Source organism: Xyrauchen texanus, chromosome 15, assembly GCF_025860055.1.
Source record: "Xyrauchen texanus isolate HMW12.3.18 chromosome 15, RBS_HiC_50CHRs, whole genome shotgun sequence".
Classification (NCBI taxonomy): domain Eukaryota; kingdom Metazoa; phylum Chordata; class Actinopteri; order Cypriniformes; family Catostomidae; genus Xyrauchen; species Xyrauchen texanus.
In genome coordinates, this window is record NC_068290.1 from 40,625,598 (window position 1) to 40,646,086 (window position 20,489).

The 20,489-nt window shown below is 40.2% G+C and overlaps 1 protein-coding gene across 1 annotated transcript in view; it reads left to right on the plus strand.

The window, feature by feature from the left end:
* The window catches only part of LOC127655530 (glutamate receptor ionotropic, kainate 3-like), a 226,605-nt gene that overhangs the window by 138,663 nt on the left and 67,453 nt on the right, over positions 1 to 20,489 (plus strand). Inside the window, exons 8-9 of the mRNA XM_052143414.1 lie at positions 1,284 to 1,391; positions 13,703 to 13,816. Coding sequence (XP_051999374.1) covers positions 1,284 to 1,391; positions 13,703 to 13,816 — 222 coding nt within the window. The remainder of the gene's footprint in view (positions 1 to 1,283; positions 1,392 to 13,702; positions 13,817 to 20,489) is intronic.

The following is a 20,489-nucleotide window of genomic DNA, read 5'->3' on the forward strand; positions in this document are numbered from 1 at the left end:
TTAGTCATTAGTGCCATTAGTATATGGTTATCTTTGTTTTAACGTTAAATCACACCTGATGAACAATCTCCAGACACTATCCATTTGAACTGCAAACTTTGAATGTAGCAGCTAAAGTTAATCATTCACTCTTTTCATTCTGGACTTGGACTTGCAGTGTCCCACTTTGTCATCACTATGCGCTAGAGTGTGAGTGTGCACGGTGTAATCAGCTCTTATTTCAGCTCACAAGAGAGACTTTGATTAGAATGCATAATAGACAGATTAGAGTTGTTGAACACAGCTCTGCGGAGCGTAGCATGCAAGAGAAGAGAAAATGAGGGCCATGGAGTTGCTGTAGAGAGTGTTGTCTCTTTTTGGTATTGTGGAGCACACACATTCCTATGAAATGTCCTCACTCCTGAATACGAACGAAGGTGTTTCATTTAGAAGAGGATATGGAGAGCGCTCTATATCAGTGTGTTGTTTGGGGGAGCAGTTATATGGTTAAAGGACGAGGGAGGAATGGAGAGGGGGAGTTGCAGTGTAATTTTTTGTCTCTGGAGATTGTTGCAAGTGAGATGGTTGTTAATTAGGACAGAGGTCTGGGGAGAGGGAATGTCTTGGGTGCTGGGACGTAAAATGAAATTAAAAAGGAAATCAAGTCTGTGTGTGCTCATGAGGATGTGTATTAGTGTATGTATGTGTGTATGTGCAAGTGTATGTGTAAGATTCGGAATTTAAGATTTTATTTTTTTTTTATTCATGAGTGTAAATTTCAATTAAATTGGCCTCACCCCACAGGATATTGAATAGAAATGTGAATGTCCACATTATAATGAATTCAAAAGAAATTCATTTTAATTTTGCCACAAAATGTAAACTGTATTGTTTTGAGATTATTTTATTCATACTGTATAATATATTGAATACATTAAAGAATTTAATGTAAAATTAATGTATTAAATATAATTTTAATTATATAATTATTAATATAATTTTAAAAGTTCACTTTAGAATTACAATTCTGCATTGTGTTCTCAATGCAAATTCAATTCAAATTCAGGAATTGAATAGCTATTTTCAATTCAATTCTGAATGGGGCACATACCTGGTGTGTCCAGGTGTGTTTTGTTTGTTGAAATCTCTCTCTCTCTCTCTCTCTCTCTCTCTCTCTCTCTCTCTCTCTCTCTCTCTCTCTCTCTCTCTCTCTCTCTCTCTCTCTCTCTCTCTCTCTCTCTCTCTCTCTCTCTCTCTCTCTCTCTCTCTCTCTCTCTCTCTCTCTCTCTCTCTCTCTCTCGAAGTCTCATTGGGATGGCCTGACGGGACGGCTGTGCTTCAACAGGACTTCAGGTCTGCGCACTGACTTTGATCTTGACATCGTGAGTCTTAAGGAGGATGGCCTTCAAAAGGTAAAACATCACACAAACACATAACAGCTGCCTCAAATCAGACATAACACAACTAACCAAACAAAGCACATATAGCAACAATTTTGCTATGTCTACTTTTTTGCTAGCATTCACTAAGAACTATGGAAAGAGCTCCAGTAGGCTACAACAAAGGCACAACTGTAAGATTACCCCCTGCAGGGTTTAAACATCCAGCGTTTTCCATCTTAATCCAGAATGTATCCATTGTGCAACATAACTGACAAGTAGAGATGATGCCAAAGAGACATGCCAAGTTGAGAGAACAAAACAACTGCTGAGAATTTATATTTACAGCTAAGTAATTTTGAACTCAAGCGGGAATTATGCACTGTATAACAAATTACATAGAATGATGCTGCCTTCAGGTTAGGGCTGTAAATTAAAATTAGAATTTCGAATATTCGTCAAATTAAAAAATTAAAAAAGCACATTCGAATGCAAAAACCGTGCATTCGAATTTTAGGTGTGTCAGGAGGCGCGTGAGACATGATGATGACGTAGCTTATGCGGTTTGTTTTTGTTAGCCTATCCAATTCAACCCATTCGATTCGGCACGGCTGCATTGATAATTTGAAAAATGCTGAAAAAGAGAGTGACGACTCGGAGAGGATCTTACACCAAAACATCTTAAAAGTGCTGTGTGGCACTTCTTCAGTTTCTGGAGTATCGAAGTCCAGATTGTTGACAAAACCAAGGTCATTTGTAAGTTGCATAAGAAACCGCTGCTATATTACTCCACAACATCTAACTTGAGAACACACGTGCAGTCTTCTCATCTCGAAGAGTTTTCTCATCCCGAAGAGTTTTCTCGAGATTGTCATGATGAGGGGCCATTATTAAAACAGTCCAGGGTATTACTGGCACATCGGTCAGAGCTGAGCATGTGTTTTCATCAGCTGGAAACATTGTCAACAAAAACACTCAGCCCCTGCTGCAGATCAAGTTGACCGTCTGGTGTTTTTGACAAACAATATGTAGATGTATGAGTGAGTGGATAGTTTCAGAATAACAGTTTGCCATTTTATTTTAAGCTTGTTTTCTCATATTACTGATGCTATTCCACTTATATGCACTTTTGTTACCTCAATTTCCTTGCATGCACATTTAAGAATTTATATTTGATCAATGAACGATTGTTTAAAACGTTATGCACTTTAAACAAAGTCATAACATTTCATTTCAATAAAAAATGCGATGCTTGATTTGAATTATATTTGCTCATTGCGCTCACTTGCGCCCTCTTGTGGGTTTAGGAGACAATACAGTACTTTTTTCCTCTAACAAAAAGTAGTAATTTAATTTAGAAAATATATTGAATATAATTTGAATATTACTATTATTTAAGTAAGAAATTCAAATTTAGTTTTTCAGCCATTTTGAAAGCCCTACTTCAGGTGCTTTCGGAATTATTTTAAATACGTTTAAATAGTTTTGCACTTTTAAGTTGCACATGAACGACCCATCAATTCATAATTATGACTAGGATCTCTGAGATCATTTTGATACCTGAGTTTCCGAGATGAGAGGAGTCTTAAACTTTCAACATGGCCGAGGAGAGTACCTTGTCTGTAGTAAAAGACAGGTTTTATTAATTTTTCTAAATACAGCTAATTGTTGAAGGAATAGTTCACCTAAACATTTTAATTTGCTGGTAATTTTCCTTCAGGCCATCCTAGATGTATCTGAGTTTCTTTCTTCATCAAAACAGAATTTAAGGTTGTTAGGATTTCATTTCAGGCCTCCTCCTTTAAACAATGCAAGTGAACGTACTCTGTACAAAAACATTTTGACGGTCCAAAATGCATATTTAAGGTGCATCAAAATAATCCACATGACTCCAGTTGACAAATACAGTTCTGAACCCAAAACGATTGTTTATAGAAACAAAACAATACGTCTATCTTTTTAAACTACAAATGTTTGCTTCCGTACATCTCTGTGACACGCTCTCATGAGAGGGAATGACGAAAGCTCATTGGTAAGGTCACGAGACCAGTACATGTAAAATGTATCCATACTTAGTCTTAAAGAAGAGGTCAGTTTCTCCATATCATATTGAAAAAATTGATGAGACTCCTAAGCTGTAAATATCTATATTAATCCTGCTTATCTAAGTTGTGTATGATGTAATGCCTTTCAACGGCAATTGTTTAAACCACAAATCCAGCAGTGCAGGCTTTAAATCTCTATCGTAGGCCACCCATCCTCTCCAGCCTCAGATTTTTCCATTCTTTGAACCAGATATTGAAATATTGTCCAATAATTTAAGTTGATCTTAGCGTTTTTATCTCCTAGTATGGATTGGAGAGGAAAGTCCTGTTGACTGAACCAGTAAACTAGATATCTTAATTGTGCTGCTTTATAATCCTCCAAGCAGGGAAGAGACAGTTCTCCTTTTTCCTTTGGTAATTGTTGTGTTTTAAGTCTTACCCTAGGCTTCTCATTCTTCCATATAAATCTGGAAATGATTTAATTCCAATCATTTAACTGTTTCTTTGGTACCGCTACAGGAAGTGATTGAAAAAGAAACATTAATTGTGGTAAAACATTCATCTTCAATATTTTCTGTATTTGGTTATACATACTAAGGGTTAAGGGTATCCAACTGTCCAAATCTGCTTTTAGTTCCTTTGTGATAGAACCATAATTTATATTATATTTATGTTAGTCAAATTCTTTGGTATATTAACACCTAGGCATTTAATATGATTGGTTTTCCCACTTGAAATTATATGTTATGTATGTTCCCCTGTGATTAATAATTATAAGAAAGGGTTTGGGTTTTATGTCAATTTAATTTATATCCTGAATACCAACCAAACTGTTCAAGGCGTGACATGAGTTTAGGCAGGCTAGAATCTGGGAGATAATCATAAAAATATCATCTGCATATAGACATATTTTATGCTCTGTTTCTTTAAATGTAATTCCTGTAATTTCTGCATCTTCTCTAACTGCTCTATGAATAATACGAAGAGTGTGGGACTTAAGGGGCACCCCTGGCGGCATCCCCGTTCCAGAGTAATTGAGCCAGAGACATTACCATTTATTTTGATCTGGGCAGTTGGTAAGTTATATAGAGGTTTATATTATATGAGGGGGTTTCTCAGCAAACATTTGTATATGCGATTAAATGTGATTAATCATGATTAATTAATTGGGACACCATGTATTAATTTAAGCGCTTGACAGCTCTACAAAAAACAGTTCATTTCCTCAAAATAATGCAGTACAATGCCAAATATTATAACTTGGGTATTGTTGGTATCGGCATAAACCAAGGAACATGAAAAGACCAAACATTACAAGCAGTATATATATATATATATATATATATATATATAAGTATAGTAGCCATTTTTTAAGATTTACAGACCTGTAGGTGACACTGTCACTGAACTTGGAAGGTACCCTAAGATCATTGTCATAATGAAGCATTTCAAGATTCATTTTGATAAACCAAAGCATTGCCAAGACACACCCTCACTTTCTGTTTTGCATTGACACTGTTCGCATTTGCGTAACTTTTGAACCAAGGTGAAAATCAAAATTAAGTCATAAAAATAAAAAAAATCAGTAATTTCCATACAGCTTGGTCTGAAGCCAATTTTGCAGCAAATTAGACAATGTTTTTAGGAGAAATAGCAGTAAAATCAGTAATGTTACAATCCAATGTAGTGGTCACAGTAATAGGTTTAAATGGGAGGGGTGTATTACAAAGAACATAACACACTTTGTTTCTAGACCCAATGGTTTTATAGTTATAAAATTATTAGATAAAACTGAAATTTTCCACTGGTGTTCAGCCTAGACATCTAGACAATAGACAATAGATTTATTTCACAGGAACCTACTGATGATTCAATTTGAAATTGTTGTACAGTAAAATGCTCTACAGATTGGGAATATTCCTCATCATAATACCACCTGCCTCTGACTGCCAATAGCAATTCATAGCAATTGCAATCATGGTTCATGGCTGTGACATAAACTACAGAATTTTGGTTATAAAAAAAAACCTTCGATATCAGTTTTGCATTATTGATCATGCCAGAAACAGTACTTCCATTCTGCTAAGCGATGACAAAAATAAAAACAACAACAACAACTGCACAATTACAAGGATTTAATTGTACCCTCAAATAACCTTCCTGATCTACCAGTGTAGTTCTCTTGTACCTTGTCTCATTTGATCACCATTGCTGTACAAATAAAGTGCAATCTATGTCTTACATTTAATTTACCTCCTAACAAGGAAGCAAATGAGGTGTTTAAACATAAGCATAAGTTAGTGGATCATAAAGCAAATTGGATTAGGGTAAAAAGGACTGTTAATTGCAAGCGTTCGTTAATGACCAGCTGAAGTTACACGTAGCATGCTCTTTTGCAGTAATGAGGTGTGTAAATATAGCTGCACTCTCTTTTATGAAAAGATGTGTGAGTACATTTCTTAATCAGTGTATTTGTTTTTCCAGTAATAATAGTACATTTTTTATAAAAAAAAAAAAGTCTGAATTATTATTTGTGGTAATCATCATTACACCAAAAAGGCTGTTTAACCCTCTGGTAAGACACTTTTAGTGTTAGAAAGGTCATATGCGAGGAAGCGTGAACTATAATGAAAATTGATTGTAATTCACACCTTAGGAGACGAAGATCCCTCCCCTGGGCCTATCAATGAGGAATAGAAAGAGAATGAATGTGAGGAGACTTAATGATCAAAATCAAGTTTTAGTAATTGACTATACATTTTCTTTACATAAAGATTTACTTAATAAAATTACCATTTAAAAGAAGTCTCTTCTGCTCACCAAGACTGCATTAATTTGACATATTACAGTAATACCAAAATACAGTAAAAATAGTGATATTGTGAACTCATTTTACAATTTAAAAGAACAGTTTTCTATTTGAATATATTGTAAAATGCAATTTGTGATCAAAGATGACTTTTCAGCATCATTACTGCAGTCTTCAGTGTCACGTGATTCTTCAGAACTCATTATAATATGCTGATTTTCTAATATGGGTATATTTAAAGTGCATTTTACTCATTTAAACTGAACACATATTTGCAAGCACATGCTTTGTTGATGATGAGGCAGCATAAACACTAGTTAAAATATAATCTAAACATTCATATTATTTTCATACCATATTACATATCATATTTATATCATACAGCATACAATTTAAATGCCTGCTTTAGCCGAAACAACATTTAAATGTAACTAAAACTTCAATACTCTGAATCCTAGCTGGCAAGTCTGGAAACACTAGTAAAATATGTACATGTGTATATAAAATAGCACGTCAGCTACTATGCAATTAAAAGTAAATGACTTAATCATCCACAATTGTATCCTCAGCTGGATCAAGTCTCTCTTCAAAATACAAACGTTCATCGGAGTCCCGCTCTTCTTTTGAGGAAAATGTTAACGCTTCATCACTATCCAGGATTTCCCACGCCTGTTTATTGTGAAATCTTCCAAATGCACAGAAAAGTGAATGATCTTGACGTTTTTAAAACACAGTCGGGGGCGTTTACCATTGATCGCCTCAGCACATTATCGTATGAATAGCGCCCTCTACCCGTGGGTGTGATCACATTAGGGATAATTAGCTGAGCCAGGAGAAATTGTACATCGCTTTGTTTCATACACATTACATTGCAGGAGAATATTTGTTTTAAATTTGATTTGTTTTATTTAAAAGTAGACATATGTTTCATGTTTGTGTGATAAGTATTCACAGAGTATCAGTTAATTTTTTGACTTGTTTCAGATATATGCTCGCAAATCGAGACTGCTGAAAGCTCACCCTTTTTATTTTTTAGGTTTTATTTTTAGGTCTTGTTGTTATTGTGTGTGTACACAAATAAAAGTAGACCCTTTATAGACTTTAATGATGTCTTACACTTATCTGTATGCCCCAAAATGATGGAATATTTTATGTTGTTTCCGCTGTAATGACAATAAAATCCAGCAGATGCGTCCGTCTACCCCAGAGGGTTAAGCTTAATATGTATTGATCAAGTTATATTACTTTAAACAAGATATATTTACTTCAGAAGCAAATTTTTATAAAACCTTGACCATGTTTACATGTAGTCAAGAAAACTATTTATTCCTGGGTTTTTGCAGAAAATGTAAATGAGAATGTCGGTTTCCTAAGGCTGCTTTAAGGGATTTAGTGAAAGCGGCTTAACACACCCACGTTTCTACTGGATAACACTGTTTATGAGGCCATGAAAACACATAAGCGGCATTCTACCAGGTTTTTTAGGAGTGCGCATGTGCGTGAATAGACTGGATTACAAATGTCATAGGATGGAGCCCAACAACAAGTCAACACACTGGAAAAAATTCCAAATTTCTGGGAGTACATTTGTAAAGTTCTCCACTTGAATTACTTCAGGCAGTTCAGCACCGACTGTGCTCGCTTGCTTGTGAGGCGCGCTATCACCGAGACTGAGTCTAACTCCATGCCGAGAAAAAAGGTGCTCTGAATCGAGGGCTGAGGTGCCTGAGCACCAGGTCCCTGTGCGCACACAACAGGTCTCGAGAGTGAGCTAGAATCAGCCAGTCGTCCAGGTAGTTGAGGTTGCGAACAGGCTGCCTCCACGACTTTCTTGAAGACGCGAGGCGGCAGGCACAAGCTGAAGGGGCTGAACTTTTACTGATTCGCCCGGCCCTCAAAAGCAAACCGTTGGAAGGGTCTGTGTCGAGGTAGAACCGAGACGTGGACGTAAGCGCCCTTCAGGTCTACCGCCACAAACCAATCTTGATGCCAGACGCATGCTAGAATGCATCAGCATCTTGAACAGGACTCTGTGCAAGGCCTGGTTCAGAACTCGCAGGTACAAGATTAGCCGCAAACCACCACCTTTCTTTGGCATGATGAAGTAAGGGCTGTAAAACCCTTTCCTCATCTCGGCTGGAGGGACAGGCTCTATCTTCTGCCGAAGGACTGCGAAGGACGAGCACGGTGGTGGCGTTCTTGCCCTTCAATGAGGTGAAGCTGACGCCACTGAACCAGGGCAAATGCCTGGCGAACTGAATTTTGTAACTCGTCACAAGCAGCTAGCCAGGGGTGTGAATGTTGTGTGGCCGAACGCACGAAGGTGGGGGGATCCACGTTCATAGCGGCCTGGTCGCAAATGCTCTGAGTCCGGTTGCCTTGATACAGCGGTCATGAACACCGGCAGTGTGACCCAAGGAGAGAGGGAACTGTTCTTTTTTTAAATGTGGATACCACACAAAAAAAAATTGATTCTCCTCCCAGCCCTCAAACCGGGGGATAGAGTGGTCTGGACACCAGGTCCGGTGGATGTCTTCCTCCTTGGGTCATCTGTCTCAGGGGCATTTAGGAGCCTTCTTCTGGGTCTTAGCGCCGGACTGTGAGGCAGGGGGTATATAAGCTTCCTTATATATGGACTTGGCTCGGGCTGAAGCAGAGCCGCCTGGGCTTTCGCCACCACAGGGGGATGCCCTCGGCGAGCAGACGGTAAGGGATCTTGAACCGCACCGGGGCAAGATGTGCTGTATCGCCACGGTCTGCTTTTTCACCGCTGAGAACTGCAGGGCAAAGTCCTCGATGGTGTCGCTGAATAGGCCTATCTGGGAGATGGGTGCCTTCAGGAAACGAACCTTGTCGATGTCCCTCACCTCAACCAGATTCAGCCATAGGTGGCGCTCCTGGAACACCAAAGTGGACATCGCCTGCCCGAGTGCTCGCGCCGTGGCCTATGTCACCCGGAGGGCGATGGCGGTCGCAGCTCCTGCATCACATCAGTATCAGGACTACCCTTGTGCAGTTCGTCATGCACCTCCAGGAAGAAAGGGACTGGGTGAGTGGTGCCCCGAACCCAGGAACCAATTGTCAAGCCGCAAGGGCTCAGGGATGGGTGGCGAGTTCCACTCCAGCCCAACACTCGTGGCAGCCTGGGCAAGCATGACAGTCAGCTCTGCATTGGCCTCAGACTGGGCAGGCATACCCCAAGTTGGCAGCCCAGTTGAGTATTCAGCTTCTGACATCACCAACACACTCTCTGATGCTGCTATCGAAACCTCATCCATCTCGTAAGTTCCGAAAGAGACATTAGGCTGGCACTGAGTGAGCTGCCTTTCTCATCTCAGAACTGAACCGGTGCAAACAAGTGTGCTGGGAAATGGGCAGTCTGCAGGGTATTACCCAGCGGAACCATACCAATTCGAGCCTACAAATCGCCTCCAGCGTCAACCGACCTGGCCTCATACCCGCGGTTGGAGAAGGAAAGCCTTCTTGCGAGCAGTCCATGTCCATGACGTTGCCATGGTCATGGACATCCATCGATGAACGCTGCCTCAATGTGATTAGGGCCCAGGCACGATCATGGCAATCGGAGGTGGAGAGATAACGATCGCACCCAGGAATTACAGAGACAGGAAGGCATCTTTAAAAAGACGCTGTCCGTCAATGCGTACTCGTTTAGCAGAAAATATTCTCTTTGCCCAGAATATATACTCTTAACTCTGTCGAAGTGCCAATGGGCATACTCTGCACTGATCGCGCAGAGGGAGAGAAAGCTGCTGAAATTCACCGTATATCCAACAGCATACGCTTCTTAAAGAGGTGAATGGACCAACAGTGGTATTCAGCTCTCTGCTAATCAACCACTCAGCTCCGAAGAAAAATAGTAATTGTGAGCCAGCTCCTTTTATACACATATGTCCGGGGAGTGGCATTCAAATTCCACTCGCCAATTCTCATTGCCATTTTCTCAAAGATCAGAGGTGTTTGGGACTCCCAAGAGTCTTGAGGGCTCCAAACGAAACCTACTTCCCTACCCTAAAACTAACCAATAGTGTCACAAAAAGCTAATGTGAGAAAAAACACAATTGGTGAAGCAACCACAGCATTTTGTTGTCCTTCTTTGACACTTCTGGCGAACGTGTCGACTTGCATGCTTTTCAAGACTCGTACCATGGTTCTTTGCATTACAAGTGCAAATTGAATTACTTAACTATTTTTTTGACTATATTTGTAATAAACTTACATCACATGAGCCAGTGTCCATCTCTATGTGAATCTGCACTTCTCACAAAAACCCGATATCATGTTGAACTCGTAACAATGGACAGGTCATGACGGATGAACAGGGGCAGCGCTATATGGCTTTATAATAGATTCATGAGTGCACAGGACGTTGAGAAGCAAATCTGTGTGCGAGCAGAGAGATTTGCACTCACGCAACTGGTACATGGAGGCGCTCTCGTATGATATGCATTTGTTCACAACATTTATTGGATTATAATGCCATAATGCTATGGTTAAATAAGCTGAACTATGATCCATTAAGCTATTAATTTTCATTTATCTTGACAATACATTTTTCTCCTATTTATTTTTCTTTTGATTTTACTTGGTGAATTTATCATCAATCTCCGTGCCTCCTCTGACATGCTCCCCTGGGGGGGTGCTTCCCAGTTTGAAAACCATGGGTTTACCGCATCAAAATAAAGCTGATGGAAATGCAAATTAGCGTAAAAAGTGTCGACATATAATTTTTTTGTTTAACTTTAGCACATAAATCATACGTCGACGTCAAATGTCATGAAAAACTAGTTTGGAAACATTTTTGTCAAGAAAAATGACATTTAAGCCAAACGTTTAGTGTCACGTGACATAATTCACATCACAAAAAACAGCATAGTGGAGAGAAACACTTGAGTTGAGAGACTTGAGTTGTCCTCAGTTTATTTAAAGACATTGACATTACCTTTATTCTTCATGTAAGTTTTTCCAGACTTTTTATGGACTGCATGTTTGTGCACCGCAAAAGATCACAGCATCTTTTACCAAAACGGCCGATAAAAATAACCCAAAATTATATTAATCCTGTGCGAATGACATGCTGTTATAAAAAAACAAAAACCTGTGAATCTGTCCAGCCTATAAGCCCGTTATTTATGGTTGTTTAAGTTATCCGAGTGTCTGAAGTGGATGTTGGCCAATGAAAAGACACCAGAATAACTGCAATAACACAAAGCAGTTTTCAGAACAATAAAACAAAAAGAGAAATAAAATTCAGCGCCAAGGGAATTAAACAAAAGTGCCAAACTAATTAATATACAGATAAATAATAGACATAATAGAGAAAAGGTATATGGAGAAAGCAATATATAACAAATGTATAGAGACAGATAAATAAAGTCTTAAATAACAGAACTATGGGGTCATATTTTACCAAAAGTTATTTAAAGACACTGAAATTTGTTCATACATGTTTGTTTTTTTGTGTGTGTGGAAGAGGTGGATATTTTTTTATGTAAATTCCAACATCTCTTTGAACAAATGACTGCAGAGAATGCTGGCTGTTGCGTATGGACTAATGCATGTTTGTAATAAGCATTTCGTGCTATCGAGTGTTTATTTACCCATGTAAAAGAAAAAGAAGTGAGTGTGATTTGTTTTGGTTGGAAAAATTTGAAAAGTAGCCTACACAAGCACAAAATTGTGTGATTTGTGCAGAGTGAAGAGGATTGTTGAATTTTTATGTGTTGTTTGGACACCGTAGCACCGCGTTTCGCATCATATTTTCTGAAGGGACAAATAAAATGACAAAATGTGAATGGACTGTCCATTCAAGAGTGCAATATAGGATTACAGGCTTGCTATAATGCAACCTGTTCTGTTGTATTTTGCCAAATTGATTCCAATCAATTGCTTCTAATAAACTAAGATGCAGGCAAGCTACTCAAATTTCGACATCATCTTCTAATTCCTCTGATTGCAATTATGTGAAATTAAAATGACAGTAAGCTGGCCAGTTTCAATAAATTAGCCTACCTCAATACTATCTCCATTTGACACTAATGTGGGGACATCTTGGATGCAAAAGGTACACAGTTTGCGATATACACAAAATGATGTATGGAAACAGCTCAAAGGCAGATTTATTTTGTGCTAAACCATTACTTATGCGACAAAGTGTTATTTGTTTTTCGTAAGAATTACATCATCAAGCACTCCATTTTATCAGTAAAATTTTCACTTTGTCAATAACAGAACAGCGCAAAAAGTGGATGGAAACTTAGTTAATGTTTAGGAGTACACTAGCATACCGATGGCCTAAAAACCAAAAGACATACATTGCAGGCCACAAAACTCCAAATTTCATTTCACGGGACTTTAAAGTTCTAAAAATGCATAAAGCTTTTGTTGTAGGGAATATTACGTTTTGGCTAGGATTAAACTATAGCTTTTTTATGATAAATCTGTATATTTAACTAGGCCTAGAATAAAACATAGCAGATGATACATGCAGAAGTTATTACGGGGCAGTTTTTGCTCCCAAATTTTGAATTTTGGGTGTAGTTTTGTCCATTTTACTGGCATTTTTGCCCAGAGCCCCCATTTCTTTCTGCTCCTGGTCTGTAGTCATTATAAGCAATATAAGACTATGTTATGTCCCCATTTAGATAGCTAAGTAAATCTCTCTCTCTCTGTCTCTCTTTCTCTCTCTCTGTGTGTGTGTGTGTGTGTGTGTGTGTGTGTACCTTAATTAATTATTAGCATTTTTCATTGCCAATATCCCTGGGGGCAGATAGAATACTCTGGGCTGAAACAGATTCATTGATTGACAATCAACTCAATTGGTCCCACTGCAGAATTAAACAAATTAGCTTGCAGGGTAATATTGAGCCCAAACTCTTTTCACAAATGTTATTTAATGCTTGAATTGGTTAGCAACCAAATTGTCCCACTTGTGAATGATATAAAAAGACAGAAGTTATAAAAGAAAATTTGGAATGACAAAGCATTACAAGAATAAAATAAATATATTTATTCGACGTTCATCCTAAAAGTAATTTAGCACAAAAAAAGTTAAGCAATAAAAATCCATCCCCATCCAAATGCATTTTGATGTATTGAACAATGATAGAACAATAGTGCAATCTCAAAAAAAAAAAAAAAAAACGTGTTATCAGTTTGCAATTCATGCAATGGTAAGTTCAGCTTTTTCCTTTGTTCAACATTTTCTTTTCCGAAATTGAATTGAGAAGCAATCTCCTTTCATGAAATTGCCCTTCGTCTTATGTTAATGTATTCAGAGTGTTTGCAAGGGCCTAGCTACTCATGAACACAACCACCAATCTATTGGCATAAAACAGAGGAAACAATCAACTAATGCTTCTGGATGAGCTTAGACCAGGGCTGCTAATGCAGTCAGAGGGGCCATTGCGATAGGGATGGGTGAAACAGGTAAGAGAAACACAATTTGACTGTATAAATTTAATCTTTTCTAGGTGGGAAAGTGGAGTGCATCTGGAGGGCTCAACATCACGGAGGTTTCCCGACAGAATGGCATGAACATCACAGACTCACTTTCAAACCGCTCTTTGGTCATCACCACTATCCTGGTAAGGTCATTGCAAAGGACAGTGCTCTTTCTAGGGGAATTCACTAAGATAAATTTGAGCTATTTATGTCTGCGTCGTACTAGCACTGATTCACCAAACGAATGAAGTAAATTGGGTAACTTCGCAAACACACCCAAACATTTAGTGCTGAGCATAATTTGTAGGTTGTGGAGGATGCAGTAGACTTCTGCGATCTTGTATACTTAACTCAGACTGTCCAGCGCCACCACTGTGATCTAGGATGTTGGTTAAAATGTGCTAAAATGTGCTAAACGATACAGCATGACTAATATATGAAAGCTAATAATGATCTTTTCCCTCATACATCCATTTTTGCTGCCATGATCAATAATTTTTTTTTACACCAACCCTTACACAAAAACAAAACTAGCTGCAAAATTGCGGCAAATTTGCCGCTAAATAGGTTCACATGCAAATGAGCTTTTGATTCGCCACAAATGTTTGGCAGAAGTTAGCAGCTCTTTGCGGGTAGTGGTATACATCAAACCTTTGGCAACAATGGACAATTTGCTGCAAGTTTGCCGCAGAGCTCATTTGCATGTGAAAATAATCAGTGGCAAATTTGTTTTTGCCATGAACTCTTGATTTTCGTAAGGGAACATCTTTTTGAAATAAAATTGATCTAGCTTTCCTTGAGCTGCAACATTAATAGTGCCTTAAAGAGCGCTGACTAATAAATATGATACATCTTTAATAAGCCCAGTTTACTTAAAAAGGAGGTGTGTTTGCGCTTAAAAGAACGACAATTCATTTAAATATGGTACAGCATTCTTTCGATGCAAATTTCACACATTGAAGTGGATGCAACTGTTAAGTGACTTCACCCCTATGCCTCTTGCTTTCTCTATTTCAAATTCACTCTTTCTGTCTTAGTCCACATTTCACTCTCTTTTCTCCTTTCTGATCCTTCTTTCAGGTCAGTGTTCAAGCTTTTCAAGTAATGAAACTTACTTGCTCTAGATTCTCATTTCCTCTCACAGAAATGCCAAGTAGCGCAGTCCCTTTCAGTGTTTCAGTCCTTGAAATAAATTGACCTGGCTGAATCAACAACATAAGATGTCTTTCCCTGTTTCAAATTAAGTGTGTGCCTCAACCATCTCTCCTGGTTTGTGTTGACTTCTGTAGAAAGCTGAATTGAAAAAAGTACCAGTTGGCACCACCAATATCTAGATTTTTTTTTTTTCAGCCTTTTGACAATATTCAGTACACAGTATATATTGATATTGATACATTTGCTCTGAAAATGATAAAAACTGTACATTTTGCACACAATCAGAGGAAATAATTTTCTTTAATGGCCACATTAAAAGTGCATTAAAATTGTCACAATATTCCCAATTTAGTTTTATTTGATATTGCCAGTAAGATAATTGCAAGTAAATAATGTAGATTTGATCTATTGTCAAGCCCTTGTTCCATCACTCAACTGTGTTTAAAATTAATATAAAAAAGATTAATTTGACTTGTACTACTTAGTTTTGCACAGAGTTAATGAACCACAAACATTTTAGTTTCTTGGGTTTGCGAGGGTGCAGGTTAACATGTTAAATAATTAAATCAACCCACTCATTGGATATTGCCACTGACACATTCCAATAAAGCGCCACAGTGCCTGCCCATTGTTTCAGTATTTTTCCCACTGGGATTTCATAAAATCGATCATAAAGTAGTTTTAAGTCATGGTACAATCCAACCAGCTCTGAGGTGAATCACATCATGGATTTGAAGCAAAAAAAGTATTTGAAAATCTAAAATAAATAAATAAAAAAGACAAAGGTGCAAGACTGTGTACTTAATGTCTACAAAGTAGGGTTGTGCGGTCTACCCTTTCTAACAAATTATTTTACAAAACAATTTAAAATGGTACGATATCATTTTGTTGCTAACTCTGGTACCACACTACAGTATGTTGCTATTTGCTCAAATTTACGGAATTCATTTTGAGTTGAAATCAGTGACAATTTGACAAGGGACCATTGTCACACTTCCGCGTTTGCGAAGAGGAAGTCGTCGTAGTTGGGTAAACGCAAATAGAAATACACTGTAGTGGCAGTGGTTTCTGTTATTCCCGATTGCTGCCATAGTTTATACCCAACTATGACGACTTCCAGTTTTTGATCGTGGAAGTGTGAAAAGGGTCCATTAATCAAATTAAAATCTTGAAATGGCCAAGTGTGATCATGAAACAGCAAAAGGATGTCATTTAATTAAATAATATACAGCCTGTGTGCACTGCATGCTTTAGAATGGACGAGAGGTGCAGCTGTGTTCTCTGTCATCTACTTCACACACACACACACACACACACACACACACACACACACACACACACACACACACGTTTATGCGGCTATCATTATGAGGACTCAACATAGACATAATTATATTTATACTAACCCTCACAAAAAACTTTCTGCATTTTTACATTTTCAATAAAACATTGTTTAGTATGTTTTTTAAGCTATTTAAATTATGGGTACACTAGACATGTCTTCATAAACCACATTTATAGCTTAATACCCTTGTAATTTCCAGTTGTAACCAAAAAGGCCTCGTAAACCAGTTAAACCTAGCGTTTGTGTTTGCAGAATGAGTGGCTGTGAACACTCACATAAACTTCTTCTGTACAGCTCAGAGATTTCAGCTTGCAAGTATTTCAGTATTTCAGTATTTCATTTGAAATGAGGAGCTTGTTTAAAACAACTGTCCATAAGAACTCAAAGGTCCTTCAAAATAAAAGTCTCCCAAAATAAAAACTCAATTTAAATGGATGCATGAAATTAAAGACATTCCAAAAGAAAAATATTACTACTGTATAATATATATATATATTCAAATTAGTAGCAATGATACTACCAATAATTTCAATAGTTTCAATATAGTAATGGTTGTATAAGTTGTATGATGATGATGATAATAATAATAATAATAATAATAATAATAATAATAATAATAAAAAAATAAAAAGCAGAGTATTCAAGCACTTTTACAAAAGAAAGTGTAGCTACTGAGTATCAACACTGGGAAACTATTTTATTTGATCAAAAATAAAAAGCAACTTTTGATGAAAATTAATTATTACATTTTATTTGATTACAACTTCATGTATTCAATTGAATGCAACACAAAATGTTGGTATCTGAGCAACCCTTCTTTTTTGAGGGAATAAACTACAATTTGACATAATTGTTTTAAAAACGATATAAAAAATTCAACAATGTAAAGTAGCTGATTATACGAATAGAAACGAATCGGTTACCTAACGTAACCTCGGTTCTCTCTAGATGAGGGAACGAGTATTGCGTAAGCTAGCGTACGCTACGGGAAAGATTCATCTTTTCTGAGATATTGAAGCCAAAAAATTATCCTTAATTTTGTATCCATTGTCAACGCAGTGCAGCAGCTGCATACCTTGAGCGGGCTTGCTAGCGAGCTCATTGGTTGCTCTGCGGCAACTGCTGCAGCCAATAGACGAACTTGAGTGAACTCGCGTCCAATGACAGGCGCCCGCGCCGTCACTGTATCAAAGCCTGCCAGAATGGCCGTGGCTAGACTGCATATAAGCGTAAGTTCATAGGCTGGAACCCTGGTTTTCATTGAATGAAGCGAAAATCGCTCGTGGCGCGAGCACGGCCGGCTACGCAATACTCGTTCCCTCATCTAGAGAGAACCGAGGTTACGTTAGGTAACCGATTCGTTCTCTTATGAGAGGTTCTCTCGTATTGCGTAAGCTAGCTTACGCTACGGGAACCCATTGTCAACGCCGTGCACGCCAAGCATCCACTGCATGAGCCCCGGGGGTGGGGGGACCCGGGGGATCCCTTGTGAGTGGGGGAATAATATTTGGCCGGCAAGAGTGCGGGCCAGTGTGTGTGTAATACATAAGCACATAGTGGGAAGGGAAAGACAGAGCAGCGGTGCCGGTCTGTGTGGAATGTGTCCCGTCAGTGCAGCTCACCAGGGGAGCTGTAGTGTATTAAACCGCTAGTAGTTTTGCCTGCAGGGCGGGCACTTCCAGATTGTAAATCTGACAAAGGTGGAGGGGGAAGCCCAGCCCGCTGCCACACATATGTCGTGAATAGAAATCCCGCTGGACCATGCCCACGAGGAGGCCATGCCTCTAGTGGAGTGAACCCTAATGCCTAAAACGGGCATGGTAGGTCTTTTGACGCGTACGCGGCAGCAATAGGGTCCACTATCCATCTAGACAGTGTCTGTTTTGAGGCGGCGAAACCTTTGGTGCGCCCTCTGAACGAAACGAAAAGCTGCTCAGAGCGTCTGAAAGAGGCGGAGCGCGCAGTATACAATCTCAGTGCTCTGACTGGGCAAAGGAGATTGGCGTCGCGTTCGCTATCGGATGCTGGCAGCGCCGATAGGGAAATGATTTGTGCTCTGAAAGGAGTACCGATCACCTTAGGGACATAGCCGTGTCTAGGCTTTAAAATGACCTTGGAGTCACTTGGTCCAAACTCAAGACACGCAGCGCTGACAGACAGCGCGTGAAGGTCTCCCACACGTTTAACTGATGACAGGGCAGTTAGAAAAACGGTTTTGAGTGAAAGGTATTTCAAATCCACGGATTGAAGCGGTTCAAAAGGGGGGGCTTTCATAGCTTCGAGAACTACGGAAAGATCCCAGATAGGAACCGATGGGGGGCGCGGGGGTTCATCCTTCTAGCTCCCCTGAGGAAGTGGATGACCAGCTCGTTTTTTCCCAGTGACTGGCCGTGCAGGGGTTCAGCGAACGCCGCGATGGCCGCCACGTACACTTTGAGCATGGATGGGGATCTGCCCTTATCCAGCAGCTCTTGTAAAAACACGAGCAGCGACGACACCCCACATGTCCGTGGGTCCAGGTCTCTGTCGGTGCACCATTTTGAAAACACAGACCATTTGGACGCATAGAGTCTTCTCGTGGAAGGGGCTCTAGCGTGTATGATAGTGTTTATTACTCCTTCTTGCAAAGCGACGGGTAGTCGTTGATCACCCACGCGTGCAGCGCCCAGCGCTCTGGGTGGGGATGCCAGATCGTGCCGCGAGCTTGAGAGAGGAGATCTGCTCTCACTGGAATGGGCCACGGGGCTGTCAGTGACAGCTGCGTAAGCTCTGGGAACCATGTCTGATTCTCCCAGCGCGGGGCTATGAGGAGCACCGAGTGACGCGTTTCCCTGATCCTCTGCATTACCTGTGGCAATAGCGAGACGGGAGGGAAGGCGTAAAGCGGGCAGTTGGGCCAGTCCTGGGCCAGCGTGTCCTCACTTTTCGAGAAAAATACTGGGCAGTGAGAGTTCTCTTCTGACGCAAAGAGGTCTATCTCTGCTCTGCCGAATATGCGCCATAACTTCTGGAATGTTTGAGCATGCAGGGACCATTCCCCTGGAGAAATATTGTCTCTGGACAGTCTGTCTGGGCCGTCGTTCAGGTGGCCTGGCACGTGCGTCGCCCTCAGTGAGCGCAGGTGGCACTGGGACCAACTCAGTATGCGTTTCGTCAGATGGAAGAGGTTCCTGGATCTGACACCGCCCTGACGGTTTAGATAGGATACCACAGATCTGTTGTCCGAACGGACCAGGACGTGGTGACCCTGAATGACCGGGAGGAAGCGCACGAGCACGTACTCGACCGCTATCATTTCCAGACAATTTATGTGAAGGAGCTTTTCCTGAACTGACCATAGGCCAAAACCCGGAGAGCCCTCGCAGTCCACGCCCCAACCCATGTTGGACGCGTCTGTCGAGATGACTTTTCGGTGAGATACAGCTCCCATCGTCACTCCCTGCTGATACCATTCGGCCACTGCCCAGGGCTGCAGAGCTGAGATACAGGTCTGAGTCACTCTGATCGGCTGGCGGCCCGTGGCCCAAGCCCGGCGAGACGCGCGGATGTTTAGCCAATGCTGAAGCGGGCGCATGCACAGTAAACCCAGCTGAAGTACTGCTGCGGCTGAGGCCATGTAACTTAGCATTCTCTGAAATATTTTCAGAGGCGTGAGGCTGTTCATCTGAAAGGACGCGGCTAGTCGCTGAACACGGCGCGCGCGCTGTGTAGATAAGCGAGCCGTCATCGCCATGGAGGCTAGTTCTATTCCAAGGAGACTGGGCTGTAGTGAGCTCTTGGTCCAATTGACTGCAAGACCCAAACTGTTCAGATGACTGAGGAGAACTGTCCTGTGAGACAGAAGCTCCGTATGTGACTGTGCCAAAATCAGCCAATCGTCCAAATAGTTCAGAATTCACAAGCCCTGCCTCCGCAGGGGTGCGAGCGCCGCATCCATGCACTTCGTGAAAGTACGGGGTGCTAAAGACAGGCCGAATGGAAGGATGGTGTATTGATAAACCTGGCCGTCGAAGGCGAATCTCAAGAATGGCCTGTGACGGGGATTTATCTGAATCTGAAAGTAGGCATATTTCAGATCGAGAGAAATAAACCAGTCCCCCTGGCGCACATGCGCGAGGAGTTTCCTGATTGTAAGCATTTTGAACGGTCTTTTTGCGAGCACCTTGTTCAAAACCCTGAGATCTAAAATTGGTCTGAGGCCGCCGTCTTTCTAGGGGACAAGAAAATAATGGCTGTAAAACCCCGACTCGCTCAGAGAAGGTGGCACTCTCTCTATGGCCCTTTTGCACAGAAGGTTTGCTATTTCTGAATGAAGC